A 12,724-nucleotide genomic window follows, 5' to 3' on the forward strand; every position below is an offset into this window, starting at 1 on the left:
AAATGAGGGGCTGATGGCTTCCTTTTTCGGGGACTTTGCAAATGTTGGAAACCAAACATGTCCGTGATACGCACCTAACCAAACAGCTTTCACAGTTCGATTTAAGCCCAATTTGCACCCCGAACGGAATGACGTATGATCTTTTGTATTGCTTGCATTAGCGCCCAAATCAAAGCAGATCAAAACCGTCCGATTTCATCACCATAATCATTGGATCCCTTTTTGTTACGGACCCAGGAATCTTAGCTATGACGTATTCAGAGTATTTTGACCTTTTGATCCTACGTGCGACCCTTTCAACGTCACAGTCCACATGTACTGGCCCCCATGCATGCTTAGCAAGTCTCGGTTTCCAAGGGGCTTTACTCTTTAGCTGCTGAGTCGCGAGCCAGTTCCATGGACAGCTTCCAGAAACTTGGTTTAGCGATTAGGAATTAGGAGTTAAAAATTAAAAGCTTTTTTTTTTTTTGACATTTTGGAAATTTTTTTATTTATATATCATTGTTTAAAAATTAAGGAGAATTTTTTAGTTCATTAATATATAATTTTTAAGTGGAGTTTATTAAAAAATTTTGGCCAATATAATTTAAGGATTGAAAACCCACTTTAAATAATTAACCTTTTTTAAAAAATTATTAACTTCTTATTACTTGATCAAAATTATAATTAACATATTAATAATGAGTAATCTAGTGCAAAAAAAAAGTGGGGGAGTTGAGGCAAATGTCAAATAGGTGACAATTTTGTCGGCTATCGAACAAACAAACGAGATTGGCGCCTTGACGGGGCACTTGGCAAAGGTGCTTAAAAGCCTAAAATGAACTACTACTCTATATTCCATGTGAATATGATTATTTTACTTGGTTTTGTTTTTAAACTCTGAAATTTATGATTAAAAAATAAATTAAAATCAAATCAACTAACCCATTTTAATGGAAAAGCATAAGAGTTGGAAGAATTGGCGACAATCTTTTGACATAATGAACAAAAAGAAATCAAACAACTTTAATCCTCGGCCCACTGGAGGTATTAAGTCTAAAAGGCTGATTTCATTGACAAAAGTAGTTCATTTAGTTTATATGTTTAAATCAAGACATCCCACCAACTACTTGCAGTAGGGCAGAGGATCAGCAATATATTTGGTGGTGGACGAAGAAGAGCGGTTAATTAATGGTATAATTACTTGATTTATTTTGCAGATAATGAAGACTTGACCACTTAATCAGTGATTGGGTAACTCTTTTTACGTACTAATAATATAATTATGTCAAAATCAGAGGAATTTTACAGCATCTGACCAGGCATATACTTACTATATTTGTAGATTTGAGACCATGATATGAAAGCACCCCGAGGAATTTTTCTTTGGACCATTACTATATTAGTAAACCTATTTAAGGATGGAATTATCAATCAAACCCCACCCCCAACATGCACCCAAGAAAATTTGAACAAAAAATTAAAATTTAAAAAAAACCTTGGTAAGCACGTTTAGATTTTGAATTGAATTTTGAAATAAAATTAAAATTCAAACTTAACTCGATACAAATAAAATTATAATTAAAATATTATAATTATATAAATAAATATATGTAAATTTTTATTTTTATATTTTTTAATTTTTTATTATATAAATTAACTTTAACAAGTAAACTTGAAGTTTATTTGTTAAAAATTTGAATTTGATTTGAAAAAATTTTGAAATTTAAAATATTGAACTAGATCAAATATGCTATTAATACCAAACATAAATCTAACTTAAACAAATATATATATATATATATATATATATATATATATATATATATATATAGCCCGGCTCAACCCAAGAACACCTCAAATTTCTGATTTATTCATATTTCTAAACTCGTTTATGATAAAAACATGAAGCAGTAATCGAAATGTGAAGATAAATCCATTGGAAGTCCAAATTGAGGATCTATGCCTCAAAACGACAAAAACAAATTTAAATTTGGCTTATTACACTCAGAAAAATCTGACACCAGGTTCTAAAGAAAGATCACAACTACAAAATTAAGTTTCCCAGAAGGCTGTTCCTGAACTTCAGTTCTTTTTCACGGTGGCAGACTTGATGATATCAACGGACTCAGGCTGATTGAGGAAAAGTAAAAACAAAAGGTGAAAGTTAAACTAAGCGGTACACAAGCTGAAGACGAGGCATCAAATGAATGAATCAACCGTGGCACATGGAAAAAGAAAGAAAATTGCTAACCTTCAGAGAAGCTCCACCGACCAAAAAGCCATCCACATCTGGTTGTGCAGCCAATTCCTTGCAGTTTGCTCCATTTACAGAACCTACATTTAATTGGCAACGGATGCCAGGCCTCATTTAGCAATACTCTACCTAGGATTGAAAGTTGAAACTGAAAGTTTTCAGATAGGTCAAGCAAAGTTATAGTTTAATTGTTTAGAATGGCATACTTGGATAGAAGAATCCAATATGAATAGTTAAATCTATTTAGTTCAGACGGGATGGATGCATCCGGATTCTAGACTTTCGGAGCAGCCGCTACCAACCACAGGTCAACCACATGTTTACATGCTAACAAAGATTATGTTAAATTTTCTTAAAAGCACTTGAATAGGATCAATAGTAAAGGAATAAAGAAAAATACCTCCATATATAATTCTAGTCGATGCAGCAACTTCAGCACCAACATTGTCATGAAGCCATTTCCTCAACTCACAATGAACCTGGAACATACAATCACGTATTTGTAAGTAAAATAAAAGAGGATATGATTTCTGTAGGGACAAGTTAAAAGCAACAGCTTAGACACAAACACAAGCTAAAAGCAACAGCTTAGACACAAACACAAGCTTGGATGCATGATTTTGAAATTCACAAGGACAAATTGCCCTAAAACAGTTATATCATAGCAGTCAACATTCATGGGAGGACAAAGCTATTAAAATACATGAAATGCAATATCAAATGACAAATGATATATGCATAAAACTCAAACTTACTTCCTGAGCCTGAGCGGGGGTTGCAACCTTCCCTGTACCAATGGCCCAAACAGGTTCATAAGCCAAAACAACATTATCCCAATCTGGTACTTTATCTGCAAAAAACCAATAACAGTTAAACAAGGCACACCAAAAAAGAAAAAAAAAGCAAAACTCCATTCCAATGTGGTTCAATAAATACCTATAGAGACCACAAGTAAACAATCATAAACTTTAAACACGGAAAACATTGAACCTATGGTAAGTTGGTAACATACATCTGAAAAACAAATAATTGCTTTGGTTTTTTATATTTTAAAAGAAAATACCAGCAATTGCTTTGGTTTGTGCAGCAACGACAGTCATGGTAGAGCCTGATTCTCGCTGTTCAAGAGTCTCTCCAATGCAAGCAATCACTTTCAGGCCCTGAGGAAGTGCGTACGCTACTTTGTCTCCAACAAACTGCAGAGACATGCATTCAGAATAGACAACAACAACAACAACAACAAAAACAGGACCTCAAATTCGTCAACAATAACAGGAGCCTAATCGTATTACTTACTTCATTGGACTCATTCAAGAGAGCCCTTCTTTCAGAGTGACCAATAATAACCCATGGAATGCCCAGATTAACAAGCATTCGGCACTGTTCAAAGAGAAGAACAGGAAGTTAACCGCCAATAAGCAGACGATATCAATCAGATCCAAATTGAGAGCTGTGAAAACAAAGCAGGTGATAAAACCATACCTAACTTCTCCAGTAAAAGCACCACCTTTGCGAACCCAACAGTTCTGAGCAGCAACATGGAAATCAAACCGCAACAGACTTTTCACAAGCGTAAGAAACACAAAAGGAGGGCTCACAACAACCTCTGCCACAACATAAACCTTAACTTGGTAAATCTTCAAAGTAAATTTAAATTTTGGACCCAAAAAAAAAAAAAAAAAACTAACCCACAACATCCTCAGAAGGAACTTCAGCTTCATTCAATGTGGTAACAATCTTCTTTACCTCCTCAGTTGTCCCATTCTGCAAGAATCTTAAACCTCAAAATCATTTGGGTTAATATAATTTATTTATAAATATATGTTACAATTACCGATCAGCTAAATATTTTTACAAAATAAAATGATTAAAAAACATATATCACTGCAAAAACATAGATCGGTTGATTTTGACCATACGCATTTCCAGTTGCCGCCGACGAAGAATTTGCGAGCCATGAAAAAAATATTTTTTTTTTGTGATGAAAAGGAGAATAAGGAGACAAACAAGAAATCCAAAGCTTAAAGAGCTCACTATAATAAGAGTTTGACGAAATAACTGCGGGCCGTCACCGTGGTTTCTATACTGCGGATATGTGAGTGGAGCGAAAGTTTTGATGTAATCATTAAAATGCCATTTTTATTATTTTAATAATTTTGTAATTACAATTCCTATTTTCTTCTCGTAAACTTTTTTTTTTCTATAAATGAGAAAGTTGTATGAAATCATAGAAATTTGGCAATTGAAAATTTTTCCAAATTACCCACAGACAGTGTGATAAACATCTAAAGCACAGCAATGAGCATTTTAATATTAATTAGGAACACTAATGAGTTGCTCATTACTTTAATGACATTAAAATCGACTTCAAGATAGAGGATTTAAAGTTTGAATTTTAATCATAATCCAGAAGACAAAAATTATCAATTAGCCACCAATATTTAATAACAATCGACAATAGCATTTTAAGGTAAGAATTTTACAAGTTTTTAGCAGTAAAAATATAAATAGAATCTATGGTACAGAAACAATTAATAGTAATACACAGGAAATTAGTTGCTGCTGTTTGCCAAGAGAACAATCCTGAAAAAAAAAAATAATAATAATAATAAGTGATTATGGGGCTAATTCTTCCAAAGGGCGAAGCAGGCTTCAGCTATCATCATACCACGAACTCGTGGTGGGCTACAATTTGCAATCCCACAGTAGGCCCAAAATGAATAGGCATGCCCTCTAAGAGAAGATCCTTTTTACTGTCTCTAATTTGTTGGATGAAAATCGAATAACTATCAAATCTTCGAAAACTGCACCCAACTTGGCTCAACGGCATTTGATTTCAGTGATCAACTTGTTTTCCGCAGTCAATGAAACAATAGGAGATGCACATTTTATTTGTAATGAGAAATGCATTGCTGAAACAAGATGAACTAATCCATGAGAAACCCAACAGCAGGCTCTGCATTTCATTTTCTAAAAATTGAAGCAAAACCTATCTCTTCTTGAGTTTTGAAACAACAAGGCTATTTTGAAAGGAACATCTAGTTTATAGGTTACATATGACCAGAGGAAAGAGAACAAAAAATGAATACATGGGTGTATAACAAACCCATAACTAGAAAGGTCCTAACTCTTGTTGGTCCTGGCTGTCGTGTGCAATTAATCCCATCAAAGATGAAAAGACATGAGTGATTAGAGGTTAAACAATTGGAGATGAAAAAAAGGCCTATTGCTGGTCAGAATGAAACATGCGTTTAAGGATACAGTGAATCTAATAAGATGTAGAATGTCTTCAAAACATTGCTTGACCACTTTTGCTGGCTGTTAGCGATGTAAATGCAGCAGCCCAATCTCGTGTGGTAGATTCAGGCACTTGCTCATCTCCAAGGAATGGAGTCCAGGAATCCGCAGAGGCATTCATCAACAACCAATCAACTTTTTCCGGCACATTAATAAAATCAAAGTTCAAAGGCTTCGGTTTTTTATCAGACTTCTTCTGTTTGTTGCCAGAAGTGATCCCTGTAGACTGCATAACACAATTCAAGCATTCACCAAAAGCAAGGTAGTAAGAAGTAGAGAATTGGATAAATATTCAGCATCTCCAATCAGCAAGGCTTTTATTTCTGACTTACAACTTCTTCACTGCTAGGAGTCTCTGTTCCTTTCTTCCTTTTAGAAGGGGGTATTCCAGTTTCAAGATAGTAAAGCACTTCTTTCTTCGATCTGAATTTCCTGCCCGAGGATGGATCAACATAATACTGCACAAGAAATGTTATCATGTATGCTTATACTTCATATTATCACTGCATTGCCAATTATCTCCTCGCATATTACCAAAAAAAATTATCACCTTATATAAAAATACAACAAGACTGTCTCAATTAAATTTTAATACATCCTACAAGCACAAGAAACGTATTAAAGATGCAACAAAATAAATTGATCTCAACTCAAATGCACCATAAATGAAATGAAAATTTCGACCATGTAACATTCTCCCAAGTCAAATCCATTTTTTAGGAACCAACTTAACTTATACTTTACATTCATTCCCCAGATTTTGTAATGCTTCTCGTTTCGGTGATGGGACAAAGACAAAAACTCTTATATGTGTGTTTATGCAAATAACAACTTTTAGGCTCTCAATCAGGAGGAACAACATTTCTGTCATTCAATTGAATTTCAATAAATTTCTTTCAAAATAAATGCTTCCACACCCCATGACTACCTTAAGAATTCAAAGGATCTATAACCCTAAGATCCAATTCTGATACAAGGAGTATGCATATAAGCTGAGAGGGGAGTGCGTTACAACTAATCTAACATTTAATTTTCCTAGGCTTGAGAATAGAAACAAGGAACAAGAAACTTGAACTTGTTGTTAATCAAACCAAAGAACCCAGCAAAATAAGGATATAATTTTTAATCTACCAAATGAAAAAGACAATCATACTCAACTTGATATCAGATCATCTTCGAAACCCAAAGAGAAAATTTAAAAAAATTTTAATCAATATACTAAGATTAAACTTGACAGAAGAAAAAAGGATTCTGTAAGAGCTGAGATTAACCCTATCAACCAATCCAGCTGTTGCACCGGAGCTCCGAACCCTATCTTCGATCAACCATCCAGCTGGCAACCAAGTCTCCGGAGCCACCACGCGCCGCTTCGCCCTGGGCTCTGCCGAGGACGAAGAGTTGTCCAGGCCTCGTCCCGGCGTCTCCGGTTGGGCACCATTAGGAATCGAACCATTGGGAGATTTTGACGGCTGATATGATTGGTTTTGGCCGTTGACGTCGATGAAGGCTCCGGGTTTGAGAAGCGGATCGGAAGGCAAATCGGCTGTGGAGGGCTGAACCGGGTTTGACATTCGAGTAGATGGAAGAGCTGGAGTACCTTTTGCTTTCGGAAAGAACGGGGAGAAAGGGTAAGTATAACAAATGAAACGCCACGCCAGTGGATTTCCATTTCTGATATAACGGCGTGACACTATTACAGTTAAACTTGATGCAATGTCAGTAGCTTAGCATAGTGTTACTAAAGTTCCCGTTAAACTTAACAAAACCTTCCATCTGAAATTTTTGGAGCAAACTGTAAACGGTGACCCAACTAGCATTTCAATTAGTGGTAAAAACTAAAATGAAGTGTAGCTTTAATCACGTGGAATGGATGAGTGATAATTTTATTTTTATATTATTAATTTATTAAAAAATATTAATACAGATTAAAAAGTATAAGATTTTTAATGTAATAAAAATATTTAATTTTAAATTTGAGAATGTGGAATATGATTTATGTATTATTTAATGAAAAAATATTTCATATATTGAGTAATAAGTGAAATAAATATGTATTTAATTTATCAATAAATTAATCATTATTTTTAAGTTTCATTCATGAGTTTTGTTAGTAAATTATCTAACAACATTTATTTAATATATATTTTAGTAAAAATTATCATTCAAAACTTTAATTAATTTAGTAATAGATTATCAAATATCTAATAAAATAATTCTTCTAAGTATTTTAATAAAAGTTTTTTTATAAAAATAAAAAATAATTTATTAGTTAGTGCATAAATTAGCATACTTATTCAGAAAGCAACAGTTTTTAAAATAAAAATATGTTTTTACATAGACATTGAAAAGTATTAGGAGCTTGTAAAAACAAAATTATAAAATTAATTAATATATAAATTATTGAAATAAGTTATAATCAAATAAGTGATTAGTTTAATTTGTTAAAACTCGTTTTTATTGAAGAAAATGTCATAGGTTTGAGTTTTATTGGTTGTCATTTGTTGAGGTTATTTTGAATGCATGACTTGTAACTATTTGTCTTATGTTATCAGATACGACATATCTTACATTGACCTGAGGGATTAAACAATTTATCTACTCTCGTATTTTTCTTACAAAAAAAAAGGAATAAGTTACAAAATAAACAAAAAAATTATGTAATTCATTTCATTTATAAGCTTAAAATTTTAGGATAATTTTTGTTGGATGACATGTATATATATAAAGTAACTCTTCAATTTAGGATTAAGATTGTTATTAAGCAAAATCTCGCTGAATATGTTGATTAAAACCGTCCTTAAATGAAGTTCAATTATTACTTAAAGTTTTATTTGGATGTCTAATAGCTTCTAATGAGGTGTGATTGATTAAGGCACTTTAACACGCTAGCCATGCATTTAGCACATCATTTAAATAATGATTGGATGTTTATAAATTCAATTGAAGTTTCATTTAGTTCATGATACTTCATATTTCATAAGAAATTGTGCTTTTTCACCATGCATTTTCCCCCCATGATGTCATTACCCTTTTTTTTTTTTTTCAGTTTTGTTTTTGGATTAAAATGAATTGCTTGATATATCCTGCCACTTTTATGGTTTTGATTTGGCCATTTTCATTATTTATTTAGTTTTCATATATTTTTATTTTATTTTTTTATTTAAAAATTTTCAAATTAATTTACTAAATTAATAATATAAAAGAAAATATAAATAATCAAATATATAATCAAATTATTTATAAAATAAAATAATTAAATAAATAGAAAAACAGGTACATAATTAATTAAATATAAAACAAAATATGAGACCTTAAATAATTAAATAAAAATTTTGTTGAATTTTATTTTATTATTAATTTGTAAGAAAATTATTATTTGATATAAAAATAATTTTATTAAATTTTAATTATTTGTTAATACTAAATATATTATAAAATTATTATATATAATATTTAAACTAATATATTTAATAACTATTTTTTATTTTTATTATATTTAATATTTTTATTATATTTAATCTCATTATTATTATATTTATATCAACACATATTTTATTATTAATTTTAATAATTTTATTATTACAATAATTAATGTTGTCATTATCATTGTTTTAAATTTTATCATAATCAATTTATTTGTCAATCCAAATAAAGACTTTCCATCGATCATTGTTTTAATTAATCTTGTCATTATCATTATTATCATGGTATTTATATCATTGCTGGCTTCACTAATATATTATGAATAGGAATCATTGAGATAATTTAAAAACTGTTCTTAGATCACTAATATTATATTCTCCTAAATAATGGCATAATTTTTGCCAAATTTTCTTAAAAAAAAAGAAAAAAGAAAAAGCTTTGCAATGTTTCACAGATGCAGGATATTCCGTACATGAGGATATAGAAACGAAGCAACTCACCATCTACATCGGGCAACCGGTTCTACATGTCATGTATTAAGTAGAGGAAGGTGCCTTGGTATTATACAAACCTTTGTATCAGCTGATGCAATCTTTACTTATGGATGAACGAAGCATTACTATTAAAAAAAAAAAAAAAAACAAAATTGGGAAGGTTAAAATAATAAAAAATTCATAAATTTTATTATATTTCTTAGATAAAGTTTTATATTTTATTATATTTAAATAAAATTTTTATTTTAATTTTACACTCTAACAAATTTTTAAGTTTGAATTTCTATTCAAAATAAAATTTTATTTTTAATTTATATTTAAATAATTCTTTAATATAAATTATTTTTTTATTCAAAGTAAAAATATATTTAAATACCATAAAAAATATTAATAAAATAATAAAATTCAAAAGCTCTTTTAACATTTTAATCATATGGACCACCGAATTTATACCCCTAACCTCAATAACAAATCTTGTTTATTAAGCAATAAACTTTATTTAATCCAATCTGGCAAGTTTGGTACATCAAAAATAATAGTATTAAAATTAACAATCAAACAGCAAGGAGACGTGTCACTGTTTTAGTAGTCTCATAGTCTCCATTTCAATAAAAAAATATATATAACACATGAAACGCGTTCAGAGCACTATCAACAAATCAAAGAGGGCACAATCGTCTGTTTAAGCATATATAAAATTGGCCCCACACACCCATGTACATCAATATCATGAATCACGCAACAATCGTATCTTGCTCTCCTCTACACTCAATCACTGTCTCTCTGTCGTCTCAGAGCAAAGAAAATGGCAATCCTCTCTGCAGCTAAGCTCTTCTTCTTCTTCTTCCTCTTTACTTGCCACGTCACCATTTTCTACTCCAGTGTAACCGCCGCCTACACCATCGGCGTCAACTATGGAACCGTCGCAGACAACCTCCCATCTCCACCGCAAGTAGCAAACTTCCTCAAAACCAAAACAAAAATCGACCGTGTCAAGATATTCGACGCGAATCCCGACATCCTCAAAGCCTTCGCCAACACGGGCATTTCTGTTACCGTTACGGTCGGAAACGGCGACATCCCTTCACTAGCTAAACTCCCCGGGGCCAAAGATTGGATCGCCAATAAAATATTGCCACATCACCCGCAAACGATCATTAGATACATCGCCGTTGGTAATGAAATCCTGGCCACGTCAGATAAGTCCCTCATTGCTCACCTTTTACCCGCCATGAAAGCTCTCCGATCGGCTCTCGATTTGGCTAACGCTTCAAGCATCAAAGTATCGACGCCGCATTCCCTCGGGATCTTGTCCGCGTCAGAGCCGCCGAGTACGGGTAAGTTCCGCAAAGGGTATGACAAGCTCATTTTCGCGCCGATTTTGGAGTTCCACCAGCAAACAAAATCGCCTTTCATGGTAAATCCATACCCGTACTTTGGCTTCAAGCCTCAAACGCTAAACTACGCTTTGTTTAAACCAAACGCTGGCGTTTTTGACGCGGCTACAGGGATGAACTACACCAACATGTTCGATGCGCAACTGGACGCGGTTTATTCTGCTATGAAACGGGTCGGGTATGGGGACGTGGATATTGTGGTGGCTGAAACCGGGTGGCCTTCTGCAGGTGATCCGGGTCAACCCGGTGTGAGCTTAGAAAGTGCGTTGTCGTTCAATGGGAACCTCGTGAAGCATGTGAACTCCGGTAAAGGGACTCCTTTGATGCCGAACCGGACTTTCGAGACATACATTTTCGCTTTGTTTAACGAGAACCTGAAGCAGTCCATTTCAGAACAGAATTTCGGGTTGTTTAAACCCGATTTGAGTCGGGTTTACAATGTGGGCATTCTCCGTAATGAACAGGTAATTTCCTTGATTTTTGCTTCATTGGTTTTGGATCCAGCTTCTAAACCATCCGCGTTAGATTATGGAAGGGCGCTTTCTTTTTTTTCCCGTAAAACTCTGCTTATTGTTTGATTTTGTGAGCTTGATGTTGCGTTAATCCTTGTTATTACCATGGGACAGGTAATTGGTTTGTTTGTTTGATCTCCATTAACGTTAGTGTCAGTACAGTGTTGGAATTTTATATTTGTGGGTTCAGACAACACGTGATTGCGTAGCCGACTTTGATCGAATACAACCGTACACGGCTTAGCTGTTCTTTTGACCGAGCTACCCTCACTTTAATGTCGTACTTTCCTCTTACTTAATCCTTTTAATCGTTTGCTTTCAAGGATATTTCTGTTACAAAATAAAAATCTCCCGCGCTTTCTTGTTTGTCTGAAAAAGGTATCGTAATTGTAGTAACAATAATTTTTTAATTCCGTACATTTTAATCAAGCTAGTAGGACCGTCTGATTTCCCTTTTGTGATGCAGGGGCTAGGTCCCACCTCTCCTCCACCAACTGCCACAGCGCCATCAGCTGGTTCAGGGAAGTGGTGCGTGCCTAAATCGGACGCCAGCGATGCGTCATTGCAAGCGAACATCGATTACGTGTGTAGCACTGGAGTGAACTGTCAGCCCATCCAAGCAGGTGGGGCCTGCTTTAACCCCAATGATGTGATGTCACATGCATCGTACGCAATGAATGCATACTATCAAGCCAATGGTCGGCATGACTTCAATTGTGATTTCAATCGTACGGGAGTCATCACCTCCACTGATCCAAGCAAGTTCCCTCCCTTCTTTTAACTCCATAAAAACTTGGAAATAAACCAAAATATCGTGGCAACTAATAAATTTTTGTATGGGTGGCACTGTCAGGTCACGAGGCTTGTAATTATTCCAATGGTCAAGCGTCAGGGTTAAAATTGGAAAATTCGAAGGCAGCAGATTCGATGAGATTTTTCACCGTTTGGCAGATGATATCTTTAGCTTATTGTACCATTTTTCTGCAACTGCCTAAAAGACTTTTGGAGTAAGTAGGGGACCAGCGGCTATCTGCTTTCTGTTCCACTGGTTCTTTAAATGGCTTTGATTGCGGACCAAATCCTAAAGAACGTGATCATCTGATCGGTGTAAAAAGAAGTTGATTCATGATTGTATTAACGTAGTGGTATGTTTTTGTATCATCTCGAGTTCGCAATTTAGACTTGGCAAAGGGATTAATTAGTTTAATCTTTGTTTATGTCCCTTTTTGGTAACAATTACATATATTTGAACAGATTTCAACATGGAATTTTCCTTTCGATTATTGGGTTGGGTTCAGTTAATTAGTTGGGTCGATGTCCAACGCAGTGGTTGGTTCCAAATTGTGGACAGAAACACGACAAAGC

General features: G+C 33.6%; 3 protein-coding genes across 4 annotated transcripts; 1 reads left to right on the forward strand and 2 right to left on the reverse strand.

Moving 5' to 3' along the window:
* Nucleotides 1-1,963: 1,963 nt before the first annotated feature.
* On the reverse strand, nucleotides 1,964-4,268 carry LOC111284214 (triosephosphate isomerase, cytosolic-like). The gene is made up of 9 exons (XM_089761749.1): nucleotides 4,156-4,268; nucleotides 3,925-4,000; nucleotides 3,724-3,842; nucleotides 3,533-3,616; nucleotides 3,300-3,432; nucleotides 2,992-3,086; nucleotides 2,637-2,715; nucleotides 2,234-2,316; nucleotides 1,964-2,112 (listed from the first exon to the last, which is right to left on the reverse strand). Exons 1-9 carry the CDS (start codon nucleotides 4,192-4,194, stop codon nucleotides 2,065-2,067), a joined length of 756 nt encoding a protein of 251 aa, XP_089617875.1. The 5' UTR covers nucleotides 4,195-4,268; the 3' UTR covers nucleotides 1,964-2,064.
* A 408-nt stretch (nucleotides 4,269-4,676) lies between these two features.
* Nucleotides 4,677-7,180, reverse strand: MBD5 (methyl-CPG-binding domain protein 5). Of its 2 annotated transcripts, XM_089761747.1 has the most exons (4): nucleotides 6,805-7,180; nucleotides 5,866-5,991; nucleotides 5,498-5,759; nucleotides 4,677-5,083 (listed from the first exon to the last, which is right to left on the reverse strand). In XM_089761747.1, exons 1-3 carry the CDS (start codon nucleotides 7,102-7,104, stop codon nucleotides 5,526-5,528), a joined length of 660 nt encoding a protein of 219 aa, XP_089617873.1. In that variant the 5' UTR covers nucleotides 7,105-7,180; the 3' UTR covers nucleotides 4,677-5,083; nucleotides 5,498-5,525. The 2 variants fall into 2 exon arrangements, with proteins under 2 accessions (XP_089617873.1, XP_022732210.2); XM_022876475.2 differs by lacking the exon at nucleotides 4,677-5,083 and having other exon boundaries at nucleotides 5,160-5,759; nucleotides 6,805-7,178.
* Nucleotides 7,181-9,939: 2,759 nt separating this feature from the next.
* Nucleotides 9,940-12,622, forward strand: LOC111286141 (Glycosyl hydrolase superfamily protein). The gene is made up of 3 exons (XM_022875960.2): nucleotides 9,940-11,311; nucleotides 11,826-12,117; nucleotides 12,213-12,622. The coding sequence occupies exons 1-3, from the start codon at nucleotides 10,256-10,258 to the stop codon at nucleotides 12,368-12,370; spliced, it is 1,506 nt and encodes a 501-aa protein (XP_022731695.2). The 5' UTR covers nucleotides 9,940-10,255; the 3' UTR covers nucleotides 12,371-12,622.
* The last annotated feature ends 102 nt before the right edge of the window (nucleotides 12,623-12,724 follow it).

This window comes from Durio zibethinus, chromosome 6 (genome assembly GCF_047325235.1).
Source record: "Durio zibethinus cultivar Kanyao isolate XHJ-2024 chromosome 6, ASM4732523v1, whole genome shotgun sequence".
In the NCBI taxonomy this organism is placed as follows: Eukaryota; Viridiplantae; Streptophyta; class Magnoliopsida; order Malvales; family Malvaceae; genus Durio; species Durio zibethinus.